The sequence below is a fragment of the Cervus elaphus genome, chromosome 20, assembly GCF_910594005.1.
Source record: "Cervus elaphus chromosome 20, mCerEla1.1, whole genome shotgun sequence".
Lineage (NCBI taxonomy): Eukaryota > Metazoa > Chordata > Mammalia > Artiodactyla > Cervidae > Cervus > Cervus elaphus.
The window spans coordinates 103,711,843-103,729,942 of NC_057834.1; the positions used below are offsets into that span (position 1 = coordinate 103,711,843).

The window sequence follows — 18,100 nt, forward strand, 5'->3', positions numbered from 1 at the left end:
TGTCATATCTTCAGTTTTGCTAATTGCAACCCTGCATGCATGTGTGCTGTTGCTTTAGTCAGGTCCAACTCTTTGCGACCCCATGGGCTGTAGTCTGCCAGGCTCCTCTGTCCATGGGTTTATCCCAGCAAGAATACTGGAATGGGTTGCCTTTTCCTTCTCCAGGGGATCTTCCCCACCCAGGGATCGAACCCATGTCTCCTGCAGGTCCTTCATTGGTAGGGGTATTCTTTACCGTTGAGCCACCTGGGAAGCAAATTGCAACCCTAGGATATTACTTAACATGTTCCTCAAGCCCCTATATTTTTATAGGCTCATAATTGGATCCAGAGGCTTGATCAGATTTGGGTTTAAAGTTCTGATAGAAATATTTCATAGGTGGTACTGCATACATCGTAAACATCTCATCTTTATATCATATGAGGAGGAATATAGTGACTGACTGAGTTTTTTTGATATTAAGATTAATCATCAGGTTCTGTTCTTATTAGCCTGACCCAAACATTTAAAATTCCCCACAGTCTCTATTTAATGTTTTATCAGCTATAATGTTTGGGTCAGTATTGTCCAATAGAAATTTCTATGATGATGGAAATGTTCTATCTATAAACTGTCCTATGCCTCTAATCATATGTGGTTATTGAATACTTGAAAAATGCCTAATACTACTGAAAAGTGATTTGTAAACTTTAATTAATTAAAATGTAAATGGTCACATATGGCAAGTGGTTAATGGATAGTGCAGGTCTAGATTCACTATATCACCAGAGTCTATACTACCTCTGCAGCTGTTCGCTTGAATTCTTCTAAAAGAAGAACTTTCCCTCATCAAGTATGACTACCTTTAAATACAGCTCATTCAGAAAAGACATAACATGGTGTTGTTTTTAAAGGGGGCACTGAGCATACATTTCAGGCCATGGTGATTGGGATAGTCTAGCCTTTTGGCCACTTCCAGCTAAAGAACCATGAAGAGCAAATATATTCTATTCTAGGAGGATTGTTACTGTAATATCTGTGTCACTTTCAGGATTCTGTAATATAAACTACTGGTGCTTTCATACTTCTTCCCCACAGCTCATCTCTGATTTTAGTGGCAGCCCTGGTGGACAGTTATGCTCATGGATGGCTTCCCATCTGAAGCACCTACCGTATCTCTCAACTTTTTGCAGCACAGAGTGTGGGAGTGTTAATGTCCCTAGGGTCAGCCTTCAACCAAGGGTAGCTAAATACTCAACCTCAGAGGGCCAGTTCTGAAGTGCATACTAAACAGTTCTCCTGACAATGGCAGGCAGGATTGAGCTTTGATGCTCACAGAGCTAATAATGCCCTCTTTACTGACTTTCTCTCCTCTGGTCCACTCTCTCTACTCCTTCTTTCCAGCTTCTTAGGATCTCTTCTCTAATAAACTGCCTGCTTCCAAGTTGTGTCTCAAGTTCTGCTTTAGGAAAATGTAAATTAGAGATCTCATAATTATGATCTCAAAATACTTTAGTCCATGGCATCCATTCACTCAGAAATATTTACTGAGTGATTATAATGGACCAGGTAGTGTTTTAGATACTAAAAATATGACAGTGAACAGGAGATTAAGTCTGATGGAGTACATGGATAAATAGGCAACAATTGAGTAATGTATCAAGCATTATAACAGGGGAGACATGAGTGCTACTAGCTGTGAAGTGTGGTCAGGTTAGGATCCCTGAATCACATTTGCTAGGTATTAAGAGAGTGAACGACAGAGGGCCTTCCCAGGTGGCTCAGAGGTAAAGAATTCGCCTGTCAATAAAGGAGTCAGGAGGTGCAGTTTCGACCCCAGGGTCGGGAAAATCCCCTGGAGGAGGAAATGGTAACCCACTCCAGTATTCTTACCTGGGAAATCCACTGGACTGAGGGGATACAGTCCATGGGGTCACACAGAGTTGGACACGACTTAGCAACTGAGCGCACATGCACAAATGACTGAGGACAAGCCAAAGCACCTCCACCTTGGACTTGTGTCCAACTCCCAGGCTTCAGTTTGGGGCTGAGGCAAGCCCAAGTGGCATGGCACCGTCCTCCCTTCCCCCCAGGCCACACCCCTTTAGCCTTCCTAGAGCCTTCAGTAGAGGGAATCCCATGTTACTCTTATTGCATGAATCCAGTGGTGCTTAATAAAAGCACAAGCCTGAAAAAGAGGAACCAGCCCCCACCCTCCCCCAAATCCCCAAAGAGAACACATTCTACCTGCAAAACTAAAACTTCATTTCCGGTGTGTGTGCTCAGTCGCTCAGTCGTGTCTGACTCTTTGAGACCCCATGGACTGTAGTCTGCCAGGCTCCTCTGTCCATAGGATTTTCCAGGCAAGAATACTGGAGTGGGTTCCCATTTCCTCCTCCAGGGGATCTTCCCAAACTAGGGATCAAACCTGCGTCTCCTTCGTCCCTGGCATTGGCAGGTGGATTCTTTACCACTGTGCCACCTGGGAAGCCCCCTTTCTTCCTTATGACACAAAAACTGCCTGTTTGTACTGTGGCCTTAGAACCTTGACCTTGCCACAACTGCTGTCCTCCTTAGTACTTTTTAATAGGGGAAACTCGAGTTTGATAAAAGTTAGAATGTGAAATTAATATGACCTTCCTTTCTTCTCTTTTTTTCCTTTTCTATCCCTAAGTCTTCTGCTTGAAAGACTTAGAAAGCTGTTTATCTAGTGAGAAAACTGTACCGAGGCTTTCTTACCTAAAATTCATGACTTGGGGGCTATGCTGCCAAATTGGTCCTGGTCCCTGATAAGTACTTCCTTCTCCAGGATCTTTCCACCAGGGGGGCACTTGGGTTTTGAAGCCGTCAATGTCTAGGCCATTGGTGCTCCCAGAGTTCCTATAAGCCTTTCCACAAAGTTTTAACTCGGTTAAACATGAAGTAAACTCCACCATATGAAGTTTCACCACCTCATATGAAATGAACATCTTGGGACCTCCCTGATGGTCCTGTGGTTAAGACTGTGCTCCCAATGCAGAGGCCCAGGTGCCATCCCTGATCAGGGAACTAGATCCTACAAGACGCAACTAAGAGTTTGCATGCCACAACTAAAGACCTGGTACAGTCAAATAAATAACTATTAAAAAAAAGGAAATGAATATCTTCACCTGATGCTGAGAACTGATACTGTCTAGAACTTAAATGTACTGTCCTGAATTTTTCCTGTTGTAGGACTAATTTTTCCCATTTGCTAATGACAGAAAACACAACTCAAATCAGCTTAAGCAAAAACTAAAAAAAACAAAAGCAACTCTTCTCCCCCCAGCACATTATTAGTTCATGTAACTGCAAAGTCCAGGGCTCAAGTAATGCACAAGGATTCTCCTTCCATCTTTTCCATCTCTTCTCTGCTGTGACTGACTTCACTCTTAGGAAGGCCTTCTTTGAGTGGAGGCCACTGGTATAACACATGCAATTTTTAGCTCTGATTGGGCCCAACCATCTTGGCTTGACTCATTTGCTTATCCCAAAACCAGATACAGAAGCCAGGGGAATGGGCTGGTTGGCTTGGCCAGGCCTAGACCAAGGCTTATCCTTGAAACTGGGGTTGGGAATCAGCTGTATAGAAGTATATGGCGTTTGATACCTGTGTGTGTGTGTGTGTGTGTGTGTGTGTGTGTGTGTGTGTGTGTGTGTGTGTGTGTGTGTGTGTGTGTGTGTGTGTGTGTGTGTGTGTGCACATGCATGCATGTGCATGCTGGGGGTAGTATGGGGAGCTTGGATGCTGGTCAACCAAAAATATTCCCTTCTCAGTTCCTCTGTTGAGCTCCATACATTTCCCTGAGATTGGACTCCTGTCGGACATGATTATTTGCCCACTCTGCCCACACTGGGCTTGTCTGTGATACTAGCTCTTCTTCAGAGGTGGGGACCACCATTCTCACTTGAAGTATCCCCCAGACTCTGTATAGCCTGCTTACAGCTTGTCCTCTTCCGGCTCTAAATGTTCCCAGCAAGCTGCACAGTGCATGTAATGTCCTTTCAGACACTTTGGCAGCTAGTGAGTCATGTACACAAAGAACCATTCAAAGCAGAATGCGGTTAGTTCTCTGAGAGAGTAGTGAAAAGATGTTTGGAGAGCAGAGATAAAGGCATATAACATCTGGCTGGCAGCATGAGAGCAGACAAACGATTCAGTGACTATCGAGCACCCAGGACAAGCTTAAACGTAGGATGAATAATGATAATAAGAGTAATAATATTAACAGCAGCTAATACATGTAGTACTTAACCATATGCCAGGCCCTGTTCTAAGAATTGTATGTGAATTAACAAATCCTCACGATACTCTTTCAAGTAGGTACAGTTATTACCCTATTTTAGAGTTGAGATCAAGTAACTTGCCCAAGGTCACAAAGTAAGGAGGTGGCAGCATGTGATTAGGTTCATATCATGGGTGGACGGTCTTAAAGGCTAAGATACAGTGTTAGTCTTGACTAATGGTTGTTTGAGAGGCTGTTTCATGTTTGCCAACAAACTCAAACTTCCTGAGAGCAGCAGTTTGGACTATACGGACTACACTTTGGACTACACTTGGGGAGAGGCTACATATGTACATTTTGGAATAGACTCTCTATAGGAATGAGCATTGTTATACAAATGAATGAAGTCTTCCACAGCGGTTAGAAGAAGATAAAACAGGAAGTTATGGATCTGACTAACTGAGGCTTTTATCTCTGACTCAGTGTGTGACTCTACAGGTGACCTAACTCCATGTTGATAATTTGCCAGTTGTAAAAGAGAGGGAGGGCTGGCTTCCCAGGTTGCACAATGGTGACAATCCGTCTGCCAATGCAAGAGGCGCAAGAGACATGGGGATGATCCCGGGGTCAGGAAGATCCCCTGGAGTAGGAACTGGCATCCCACTCCGGTATTCTTGCCTGGAAAATACCATGGATTGAGGAATCTGTCGGGCTACAGTCCATGGGGTTGCAGAGTCAGACACAACTGAGCACACACACGTGTGCATGCACACAAATATACATATTAAAGTCTTGCAACAGTTAAGAGAAAGCTACTAAAATTAAGGTATTTTTTCTTAGTTTCACCGTAACATTAGTAATCAGCAAATATGCATTAGGAGCCAAATACACTAGACACTATGGGATTACAACAGAATAATCAAACAGGATTTCCACCAGTCCCTATTTTATAGACTTGATGGGCAAGATCAGTTTGACAGGTAAACATTCAGATTACTTAGCAGAATGTCAAAATGGCAAAGTACATTAGAACTCATCTGGTTCAACACATACAAATGGAAAATGAGATTCAAAAGGCGAAAGAAATAGATTCAGGAAGAGTCTTATTACCGCAGAAACACTTGTCCTCAAAGAAAAGGCTTGGGCTCTGGGTTTGAGTTTGGGTTTAGGAGGTTACCATCTGTGTGACCTAGGGCCACTCGCTTAGTTTTTCTCTGAACCAAATTCCTTTTCTCTAAAATAGGGATAATAACAATTTATTTTCAAGAGCTGTTGTGAAGATTAAGTAAGATTTTACTTAACACACAGAATTCGGGAAGCGCGGAGACCCCATTCACAAGGTCGCAGCAGAACAGAAAATGCTTTCAACTGCCGGGAGATGGGCGTTGCAAGAACACGGACCCAGTCATCCCGGGGGCAGAGCACAGCCCCCTCGGCCAAGCCTAACTTCCATTTCCTTCCCTTCCTTTTTGGGAGAGCCAGGCTCCCCGCCACGCGCTCGGTTATCTTATTTTCCTGAGCCTCGCCAGGTCGCTGGCCCCTCTCTGCGTCCTTCTGATCATGTGGGCCCCGCGGCAGCCATGCGGTCACGGCCGGCGGCTGCGTCCCTCCACGCCCCATTCTTCCTCTTGGCTCCCGCGGGCCGGAGCTGCGTTCTGAAGCCCGGGTTCCTGAGGGGATCGACGCGCTGGGGGAGGTGCGGTTTCTTGCTGCGCGCCTCTAAGGAGCATTACGGCTGGGCTCGTTCCCGGCTCCGGCCGCCAGCCCCAGCCTCCGTCCGGAGCGGGGACTGGAGGAGGCGGCGAGGGAGGGATCGCGAGCGAGGAGGCACGCGCCCGCCCGCCCGTCCGCGCCCAGACCGCCGCCGCCGCCTTAGCAGCCATGGCCGAGCGCCGCGCCTTCGCCCAGAAGATCAGCAGGTAAATCTGGGGCGTGTGGCGCGCCGCCGCAGCCAGAGGAAGAGCCAGAGAGTCCTCCCGGGCCCGGCCTAGGAGGCGGGTGGGTGTGGCGACGGGGGCGCCGGGATCCCGCGGCCTGGTCGGCTGCTGGGCGGAGGGGCCGAGGGGACTCGCCGGGGCGGCCGAGGGGACTAGCCGGGGCTGCCGAGGCCTCGCGCGGCGCTTCTGCCTCGGCCCTCAGCCCTCGCCTACCCCGAGGGCGCAGAGAGCCCCGCGCGCCCAGCTCCGCCGGCTCCTCGGCCGCCCGGGCCTGGAGTTTGGCGGCGGCTTATTGAAAGGCAGGCGGGGTAAGCTCGGCGGCCGGCCGCTCGACGCTTCCCGAATTCTTTGTGTTCCCACCCCCGGGCTGGCCGGGGCCCTTTCCCTCTGTCCTCCCACCCTCGGTTCTCACCAGGAGGGTGCGGGGGGTCCGCCCTCGTCTCCACCCCAACAAAAGGTTCGTTGCGCGGCGGACTCCCGGCGGAGGAGGGAGGCCGCCCCTCCTTCACGCCCCTTCACCCTTCCCAGGAATCTGACACGAATCCTCTTTGCACCCAGGGGTCTTGGTCAGAGTGGGCGCGTGCACCCAGAATGGAAAACATACGGTCAGAACCAAAAGTTGAGACCCTGTGCTCTGCACCTCGGTGTGCAGCTGCAGGATCTGCGGAATTGTACGCTGGAGCTTGATCTTAGTAGCGCGTGAATGCGAATTACCCTGTGTTTCCTGTAGCTCCGGAGAAAGATGGATGATAGGCAGTGTTCTTTATACGCCGGCCCTTTGACTCGTGTTTTAGGAGTCTAGATGTAAAAAGTAAGCGATCAAAGCTGAGTTTTCTTTTACCTACTTGTGGTGAGAACGTTGCCGCCTTTCTCCCTTCTAAAACTAAAAATTGAATTGCGGGGGAGAATTCTAGTATTTGTAGACCTTGATTGCGAAATACACAAATGTATACGACACTAGACATTCTGTTAATTATGAAGTCGCAAGAAAAGAAAGAAGCATTCGAATATATTGCTTTTCCGATAATTATATTTCCTTGATTCTGGATCTTTTTAGTTTACTGTCATTTCTTAAAGATTTTTTTTACCTGCCAAACAGGTCCTTTCTTAACTATCTGAACTTCCATAGTGTTACTCTATTTTGATTATGTTTTTCATTTAAAACTAACATCTCTTTAAGCTTTGTGCTTTTTTTTTTTTTCTTTCGAACTTTAAAACATATTTCATTTCCTCCTTAGGAGGCAAAATAGCAAATACTTAAGAGCATAGAGGCTCAGTCTATGACATGGGCTGAAATCCTGATTGTTACTTTCTAAGTTGACACCTTGGCCAAATTGATAAAGTTCTCTTAAGCTTTAGTTTTAAGCTGATCTGGATAATGGGTAAAAACAAACCAAAAAAGGGTACCCAGCTCATAGAGTTGTAAACATTGTGGCATAATTTGTGTAAAAGTTTTAGTATGGTGTCTGGCTCCTGCTAGCTATCACTGAACTCTTACAATAATTAGTATAATCTAGGGAGCTGTGATAGACTTAATAGGAATTTATTACTTAATAGGAAATTATTACTTTTGTTCTTTTTTTGTAAAATAATTTGATCTTGTTTCTGAAGGTAGTGCCGTTTAAAAATAGATATTACTTGACATGCATGCTAAGTATTAATTTCTCTTAAATAGAGCCAAAAGCTTATCTCTGAGAACACTGTGCTGATCAAGAAAGTGCACCTTAGGGAGTTAGGTATGAAATATATACAATGTCTGTTCTCCAGTCATGGAATTTGTCCTAAGATAGACATGACAAAACACAAGAAAAAAAGATAACCAGTTTTGCAAAACAAAAAATTCAAATTAACATTGCCTTGTAAAGTACATGAGGCAATAGAAATGAAGATACAGGAATTGATTGGGGAGATATTTAGACGTAGGCGTGCAGTGATTGATGATTGTTTGGATGTGGAAGGTGAGGAAGACTGAAGAGTCTGGGAGGACATCCAAGTTTCTGATTTGGGCAACTGGGTTAGAGGCAATTGTTGAGGTAAGGGCATGCATGAGGAAAGGGCCTGAGGCTGGGAAGTGAGGTGTAATGGAGATGTTAATGGAGATAATATATGTTGGTACAGGTTTAAGGTGCAGAAGACAGATTGAGTTGGAGGTCTAGATTTGGGAGTAATCAGCAAGTAGACTGCAGTTAAAGAGTTCAGGAGAGAGAGAGTTCAGGAGGAATGCTCGGACTTAATTTGGAGGGAAGACCAAGGAAAGAACAGCTTATCTGGTCATAGTAAATGAAAGGTACTTTCCTCCTGCTTATCAAATATGGCTGAATAAATTCCTGTTCTGCTTCTTAATTTCCTACCAGGGGAAGTATAGTATAGTTTGGAAACAAACTGCCTGGTTTGACATCCTAGCACTGCCCCCCATAGAGTAAACTTGGGCAAGTTATTTCCCCACAGTTTTACCTCATTTTCCCTATCTATAAAATGGAGTTAATGGTATATGGACTCACCTTACAGGATGGTTGTAAGAGTTAAATAAATTCGTACCTGTGAAGTGCTTATAAGTGCTTTTTTGATAATGAGTGCCCAGTAAGTATCACTTTTTAAAAATTATTGTGGGATTTATAAAGTGGCTTAGGACCATTTCTTGGAAGTAATAATCCTTTTTATGATGTACCTGTATGAGCTTTGTTGCTCTGTGAAAAGCCTGTTGCTATCTGAAAACTTATTTTTCATTTTCAAAGGTTTATGGTTTTTTAAAAACCTTTACTTTAAAAAGAATTATACTGGTCCATTTTCTGGCTCAGTTACTTCCTAACCCTTTGCTTTTAGTGCTGTTGTTTTTTGAGGCTGTGATTTGGTGATTTCTTGAAGCTCTTTATTCTGTATCACTGATTGCACTACTAACCTCAGCTCATCATAGAAAAGCAGACTTCATGTCAAATATTGCCTCTTGTCTGTTCTCCCCGCTTTTGGAGAACAAGACATATGCTTTGTTAACCTTTGTAATCGCTCCCTCATATATAATGAGCTTCCCAGGTGGCTCAGTGGTAAAAAATCCACCTGCCAGTGCAGGAGATGTGGATTCAATCCCTGGTCCAGGAAGATTTCATGGAGGAAGAAATGGCAGCTGACTCCAGTATTCTTGCCTGGAGAATCCCTTGGACAGAGGAGCCCGGCGGGCTGCAGTTTATAGGGTCACAAAGAGTCGGACACGACTTAGTGACTGAACAACAGAAACGTATAATAGGTGCAGTTTATGGAATGTTGTTTGTAGATAAACGATCTAGGATTTTGTTTGGATTATTTTGTCCTGTCACTTGATATTCAGCTGTAATGATGAACATTTGTGTATGCTTAAAACACTTTTTACCACATTCTCATCTTCATAACCCAGAAGGCAGAAGAACATAGAACAGAATGTAGGCTCTAGGTCACATCGCTCAGGTTGAAATTCTGCTTATACGAATAATAGCTGTGTAATTCTGGGAAGTTGATCTAACCTCTTTATCTTGGTTTGCTTATCAGTAAAGTGGAGCTGGAAACCTCTATAGGTTTACTTTGAGGATTAAATGAGATAATATATGTAAAACACAAACCTGTGCCTAAAACATAAGCATTCAAAAAATGTTAGCTGCTGTTATTATTCCTATGTTATTTACCATTCCTATAATCTAGATGCAGAACTGAGGCCTACTAAGAGAATGAGATTATTTGAGGCTCAAATCCTAGTCCTCTGATTTCAGATATTAAACCCTTACTATTTGTATTTTCTTTCTGCAAGATATTTTCTGTGGTAGCTCTAGATTTTCTAACAGTGCTGCTATTAGTATCCCCAGAGTTACCCTTGCTTTCTTAATCTTTGTTAATTTGGTATCATTTTGCTGCCCAAGAAGCAGAATTTAATGAAAGACTTCATCAGATCTTTATTTCTGAGGAAAATCTTACATGGGTAGGATTTTCTGGATATAGGCTTATTTATAACCTCAGTTGTTTTTAGTCTTGAATCTGTTCATAACCCTGGCTGGATAGGCCCAATCTTTTCATCTACTTTGTTCAATTTATTTTCTCACTCCTGAGCAAAGTAAATCATTTCCACATAGTATCAACTATCTCAGTGCTGCCTGTTTCATTACTTTAGACACATATACCACCTCCCTGACCTTCTGTGTACTCATCTCCCTAACTGTTAATGCTGAATATCTAACCTATTTCTTGCTCCTGAGCTGCAGAGTAGTGTTAGAAGGAGACTAGAGTAGTCCAGACTTGATCCTTTATTAATTAATGTCTTCTCATTTGAAATGAGGTTTATTCCAAATAATTTCTCTTATTTACCGTCTTTGTTTACCTATCCATCTTTTACTGAAAATTTGGGGGCCATATCACATGGTGCTGTGCGGCGCTGAGTCACTGCAGTTGTGTCTGGCTCTTCGGGACCCCATGGACTGTAGCCCGCTAGGCTCCTCTGTCCATGGAATTCTCCAGGCAAGAATACTGGAGCGGGTTGCCATGCCCTCCTTCAGGGGATCTTCCTGACCGAGGAATTGAACCTGCATCTTTTATATCTCCTACATTGGCAGGTAGTTTATTTACTGTTAGCATATGGGAAGCCTCCATACCACATGAGTCCTTCATTTTAACCTTGACATATGACTGTCCCAGTATGTCATTCAACCGTCCTTCTCTTGAACCCAAAACGTGTCTTGTCCCTAAAACTTACCTATTTTATTGAGTTTTGAACCCTGTATTTTGCCATCTACTCCCAACCTTGATCTGACAATTTTCCCTTTCGTTTGTAGCATCTTCAGTCTGTTCTTTTTCATGGATGTTTCCCTTAAGCCATAGACTTATCATGCCTTTCTCATCATAAAACAAAGAACTGTCGAGTCTTCTGGCATTTCTAGCTGCCAACCAGTCATTCCTTTTTTTTTTTTTTTCCCTTTTTCTTTTATAGTCACCTTTCTCACATGTATGTGGTATAGTCACAACTACTTCCTGCTTGTTCTCCTTCTCATCAATCTTGTAGCCATATGGCAGTGCTTACCATGCTCCTTATGTGTACTTGAATTGAAGACCTCTTGAGAGTTAGGAATGGTTGACTTTTTTCTTTTGTTCATCACTGATTTCATGTGCTACAGTTTTTTTTTTTTTTTTTTAAATTTCTCATGCTTGCTCTCCTTTCTCCGTTTCCCCCCCTTTTATACTGCTTTCAGAGCTCTTTGAGGACTGGTCTAGGTCTTTTTGGGCTTCCCAGGTGCCACAGTGCTAAAGAATCTGCCTGGCAGTGCAGGAGATGCCAGTTTGATCCCAGGGTTGAGAAAATCCCCTGGAGTAGGAATTGGCAACCTATTCCAGTATTTTTGCCTGGAAAATCCCATGTCTGTACTCCTGTACAGTCCACGGGGTTGCAAAAGAGTTGGACACAACTTAGCAACTACACATCAATAATCCCTCCTTATCCTCAACTCACCCACATTGATGGGTCTTCAAAAGTATAAGTGAAGAACTCCTTTCTTACTTCACCATCTAATCTTTATAATTCCATGGGCAGAGGAACCTGGTAAGCTACAGTCCAGGGGGTTGCAAAGAGTCGGACACAACTGAGCACACACGCCACTAGGTCTTTTTTATCTCCACTGCTTAGCACATGATCTTGTGTAAACTGGACATCTAAAAAGTGTATGAATGAATACCCTCCTGCCACCTGAATCACCTTTCATAACTTCACTTACAGATAACCACAGTAAGTTTGTAGGTTATCTAGTCCCTCCTCCTCTAATTCAAATGTGTTTCAAATGAAGTCTCACTAAAACACAGCTTTTATCATGGCGTACTTATGTTAAAAAATGTGTACATTGTGACTTCTTACGGGGTTAAATCCAAACTCCTGCTTGCATTTTAAAAGTCATTGATAATCTGGTCTTTCTCTTGTTGCTTATTCTTGAGCCTACGTTTTGGACCAGTCAATCTGGTGTTTTCATTTTACCCCCACAATGCTCTTCTCATTTCCATCTCTGTAACAGTTCTCTTTTTGATGTATGCTACCTTTTCTCTTTTAAATCTTACCCTTTGCTTCAGAGTACTCCAAGCTGCTGTCCTGACATTTGGGATAACCATTTCCTTGCTTTTCTTTATTTTTACTACCTATGAATGCATCCATAAGTAATTTAATTTAGAAAATTTTTTAATTCATTTAAATCAAATCATACTGTATGTTTGTATGCTGTTCTATCTTCTTTTGCCAAAATTGTATCTGTGAGATTCAGCCATGATGTTACAAGCAGTTGAAGTTCATTCATTTTCATTGCTTAATATTTTTCATTGTATAAACATAATCACAATTTTCCATTCTACAGTAGATGGGCATTTGGGTTGTTTCCAGTTTTTTGACTATTAGAAACAATGCTGCTATGAGCATTCCTACACATATATTCTGGTACATAGGTTCATGAGTTTTTCTAGGGTATACTCGGGTGTGGAGTTGCTGGGTCTTTATTGCTTGTTGTAGCAATTTGGGGTCGCTAAGAGTAGGACACAATGAGCGACTTCACTTTCACTTTTCACTTTTCTGCATTGGAGAAGGGAATGGCAGCCCACTCCAGTGTTCTTGCCTGGAGAATCCCAGGGACGGGGAAGCCTGGTGGGCTGCCGTCTATGGGGTTGCACAGAGTTTGACAGGACTGAAGCGACTTAGCAGCAGCAGCAATTTTATTTATTGTCAAATTTGTTAGGCAATGCCAAACTTTTCTAAGATAGATGTACAAATTTACACTTCCACAGTGTTGCTTTACATAGTTACCATCACTTGGTTTTGCCAACTTTCTCATTTTTGCCAGTCTGATGAATACATGGTGCTATCTTATTGTAAAAATTTTAACACATATTTATTTGATTACTAATGAGATTGAGCCCTGTTTTTGTATGTTTATTGATTATTTGAATTTACTCTTTTGTAAATTACCTAATTAAATAGTTTGCCATTTTCTTTCTTTGTTCCTTCCCTTTGGGTTCTTTTTCTTATTGATTTTTGTGAGTACCTTCCATATATTTAGTAGATTAGTTATTTATTGATTTTATATTTTGCAAATATCTTCATACACTATGGTTTGTTTTTAATCCTTTTTCTGGAATCTTTCGAAAACTAAGCTTTAATGCTGTGTAACAGTTTTTTTTTTTTAAAATGTATGGTACTTTTGGGGTCTTATTTAAGAAATATTTTATTACCCTGAGGTCATTAATATATCATATATTTATCATAAACTTTGTAATTACCTCCTTTGTATTTAGGTTTATATTCCACCTGGACTTGATATGTGTATGGAGTGAAATTTTATTTTTTTCAGAATGGATTCTCCTTTAGCTATTTATTGATCTGTCCTGCCATCTCTATAATATATGTGTGTGCTCTTATTTGTGGGTCTTTTTTATGGGCTCTATTTTGTTCCATTGATCTGGTTATACATCTTTTCATTAATTATAAACAGTTTTCATTATACTAAGCTTTGGAATTTGGTAGGATAACTCTTTCCACCTTAAAAAAAGTGTCTTAGCTGCTCTTAGCATTTTGAATTTCTGTGTATATTTTAGAATCTACCAAAAACAAACAAAAACGCCCAAATCTTTGGTGACCTAAATGGGAAGGAAATCCAGGAAAGAAGGGTTATATGTGTATGTGTGGCTGATTCACTTTGCTATACAACAGAAACTAAGATAAATTGTAAAGCAACTATACTTTTTACCGTCTACAAAATGGCAACCCACTTTGCATTTTCTTAAAAAAAAAATTTTTTTTTTTTTTACCAAAATTTAATAATAATCCTTGATTCTTTGAAATGGGCACAGGCTTTTCAATTCTGGATGGTCCTCAGGTCCTCCAAAAAACAAAACAAAACAAAAAACCCCAAAATGCGAAACTGCCAAATCCTTTTAGAATTTGATTGGGATTGCTTTGAATATATGCATCAATTTGGGGGAGAAATGATATTCTTATATTATTGACTTTCTGATTCATGATTGTGGTGTGTGTCTCCATTTATTTACGTCTTTATATCACACAATGAAATTTTATGGTTTTCTCTGCAAGGTTTTGAATATCTTTTGTTAGATTTATTTTTAGGTATATATCAGTGATACACCTTGCTGGGCTTCCCAGGTGACTCAGTGGTAGAGAATCTACCTGCCAGTGTAGGAGACATGGGTTCAATCCCTGGGTTGAGAGGATACCCTGGAGAAAGAAATGGCAACCCACTCCAGTATTCTTGCCTGGAGAATCCCATGGACAGAGGAGCCTGGGGTCTATAGTCCATGGGATCACAAAAGAGTCAGACATGACTTAGTGACTAATAAATAATGATATATCGTGCTAAACTCTTGTTAAATCTAAAAATGTGTATTCCTTTGTATTTTCTTTTTCTTTTATGAGACAGGATGCTCAGGGCTGGTGCACTGGGATGACCCTGAGGGATGGGATGGGACGCGAGGTAGGAGGGAGGAATGGGGAACACATGTACACTCATGGCTGATTCATGTGAATATATGGCAAAAACTACCACAATATTGTAAAGTAATTAGCCTCCAATTAAAATAAATTAAAAAAAAGAAAAAATATAGACCTAGGTACAGCGAAGGGTAGCCTTGCCCTCCAGATTGGTTATATCAAATTAATTTTGCACAAAGGAATTGGTTTTAAGGGGCAGAATGTACTGACAGTTTATAATTTTACTTAGTTATAGACATTGGTTGCTATTTTACACTGATAATGTCTGCTCCAGTTTTTTACTTTTAGTCTGTATGTTTTGTTTTGCTTCTTATTTATACTTTTTCTCTACAATTAAAAAATGAAAGCATACCTTGAAGAAAATAATTAATAAAATAATAATTAATAAAATAATTAATTAATAAAAACAATTATACTCTTTACCCAGGAAAAATTTTTTTTAATTGAAATTTAATAATAATCCTTGATTCTTTAAAATGGGCACAGGCTTTTCAACTCTGGATGGTCCTCAAGCTGTTATGTAACAGCATTGTGGGACTGATTCAACCAGAACTGTTATACTTTTTCAGGAAAATACAGGGTCAGTCTTTTTCAGAAGGCTTAATATTCCAACTTTGTACTTGATAAACCTCTGTTACAGGACAGACTAAGCTGAAGTGGAAGATTAGGCTGCAGTCAACCTACTTACTGCCCTGTGGCCTTGTTTATTCTATGTACATAGCTGTATCATATGAAAATCAAGGACTTTTGTTGTATCTTTTCAAAACTTGTAGCTGGTTTATTTTTTTGTGTTGATCTGCAGATTATTACCTTGTATTACCTGTATAGATTTTTAATATCATTTCTATTCAACATTGTATTAATATTGAGTGTCATCACTTTGCTGACAAAGGTCCATATAGTCAAAGCTCTGGTTTTTCCACTTGTCATGTACAGATGTGAGAGTTGGACCATAAAGAAAGCTGAGCATTGAAGAATTGATGCTTTTGAATTGTGGTGCTAGAGAAGACTCTTGAGAGTCCCCTGCACTGCAAGCAGATCAAACTAATCAATTGTAAAGGAAATCAGTCCTGAATATTCATTGGAAGGACTGATGCTGAAGCTGAAGCTCCAATACTTTGGCCACCTGATGTGAAGAGCTGACTCATTGGAAAAGACCCTGATGCTGAATGCAAAAGGAAAAGGGGGCAGCAGAAGATAAGATGGTTAGATAGCATCACCAACTCGGTGAAATGAATCTCAACAAACTCTGGGAGATGGTGAAGAACAGGGGAACCTGGTACACTGCAGTCCATGGGGTTGCAAAGAGTTGGAGACAATATAGCAACTGAACAACAACATGCTCAGTTTGTTTATAATCTCAAAGTATTTTCACTTAGTATTAAGCCTTACAGTTACTGCAGGTTTTTGTAGATCTCTTTCGGTTTGGGTCCCCTAGAAAACAGATACTGAGACAAAGATAGAGTTGAGACTTTTTCTGGGAGCTATAATCCTAGAGCATTAGAAGAGAAAAGGGAAGTGAAGCAGAGAAAGATGGGAAACAATGTAAGGTAATATGTTATCTCGTTGGCCTCTGCTTCACAAAGGGCTAGGAAGAGATTGTTTGGCTTGTGTGCTTGCTAGGCCATACAGGATATCATTGGACAGCAGACATTTCCTCAGATCTGTAGATGGGACTCTGAAAGAAGAGGAAGTTTATCTACTTGCTTTTCTCCTGAATCTTCCTAATTCAGAGTTAGTTCCCTTTCCTTTCTGGGTTGCATCTTTTGGACCCCTTTGTCAACCACTCGAGATGTCCCACTACTTTTTCAGTGGCCTTTTATAGAAGAGATTTCTTGGTTTCAAGCGACAGAACCTCAAATCAGATTAATTTGCACATACAAAAAGGTGCTGACTAATGTAACTGAGTACATTCAATCCAGTGGTTAATTCAGTCCAGTGATATTATTATAGGCTTCTTCTTGTCTTGGCTAGATTTTCCACAGAGTGTAACAAAAGGTTAACAGTGGGAACTGGCAGTCCCAGGCTCCCATCCTGCAAGTTTGGTTGTGGCAGAAAAGGTTTAGGAACTCAGTTATTGGTCTGGCTTGGATCACATTACTGTGATCCTTCCTTGAACCAATTATTATATTTAGGGATGCAGGAGACTGACCAGTCCTGGGTAGTATGTCCTCTATGGCTTGGGGGAGAGATACTATGGTGTCAACAACACTCAACCTCAAAGAATGAGTTCCTTATCAAAAAGGAGTTTATAACCAAAAGAAGGAGGATCAGAGAGCTGGTCCCCAAAACAACTGATATTCTTTGAAATTAGTCGTTTGAAGTTGTGTAGCCTCACTATAATCATTTAAATATATAGCTGTATAGTCCGCTCTACTGCCTGCTAAAATTTAAATGTAACTGGTGAAGTACAAAAAGAAAACCAGGTTAACCTGATGTCAGCTGTGGATCCCATCTCTTAACTTTGTTAAGTTTAGCTCTCACCTTAATGCCAACTCTGGGCTTTCCTGGTGACTCAGCTGGTAGAGAATCTGCCTGCAATGCTCAAGACCTGGGTTTGATCCCTGGGTTGGGAAGATCCTCTGGAGAAGGGAACAGCTACCCACTTCAGTATTCTGGCCTGGAGAATTCCATGGATTAAGGCCATGGGGTCGCAAAGAGTCAGACACGACTGAGTGGCTTTCACTTGATGCCAACTCAGCAGCTCCCAAGGAGGGCTGCTTGGATCTTGTTTTCTGGCTTTCCCCTGCTGCTTTCTGCACCTGCACTCCTGCCTCACCCTTCGGTGTTCCGGATTTGTCCTGTGACAGCAGGAAACTCAGCTCCTCTGCGTGTATCAGCCTATTATTGATTTTCATAAACTTCGCTAAAGATACAGGGATGGTGGTAAGGGGTCTCAGGGTCCAAAGCTTTCTTAGTGACTTCACCCCAACTCTTCTCTTTTTGCCATCATCAGCATTCTTTTACTCACCGTAAGCAGTTTCTTCCTCTTATCTACACAGAGTAGTTCCAATCATATCCAAACTCTTAAAAAAATTTTTTTTTAACATTTATGTTAATTTTTATAGTTATTATGTTTCTATTTTATTTATTTATTTTTGGCTGCCCTGGGTCTTCGTTGCTGCACATGGGCTTTCTGTAGTTGCAGTGAGTGGGGTCCGCTCTGTAGTTGTGGTTCACGGGCTTCTTATTGCGGTAGCTTCTCTTGTGGTGGAACACAGGATCTAGAGCGCAGGCCCAGTAGCTATGGCGCACAGGCTTGGCTGCTCCATGGCGCGTGGAGTCCTCCTGGGTCAAATCCGTGTCCCCTGCGTTGGCAGGCAGATTCTTAACCACTGAACCACCTGGGAAGTCCTCTCTCTTTTTTTTTTTTCTTTAAACAAAATAGGACAACTTTATTGAGCTATGCTTTACATACCATATACTTAATTCATTTTAAGTGTATCATTCAG

At 41.8% G+C, this 18,100-nt stretch overlaps 1 protein-coding gene across 5 annotated transcripts in view; it reads left to right on the plus strand.

Moving 5' to 3' along the window:
• Nucleotides 1–5,969: 5,969 nt before the first annotated feature.
• Nucleotides 5,970–18,100, plus strand: part of DOCK7 (dedicator of cytokinesis 7) — a 185,333-nt gene continuing 173,202 nt past the window's right edge. For all 5 annotated transcript variants that reach the window (XM_043877727.1, XM_043877728.1, XM_043877729.1 and 2 more), the window contains exon 1: nt 5,970–6,142. In XM_043877727.1, coding sequence (XP_043733662.1) covers nt 6,105–6,142 — 38 coding nt within the window. In that variant the 5' untranslated portion in view covers nt 5,970–6,104. The remainder of the gene's footprint in view (nt 6,143–18,100) is intronic.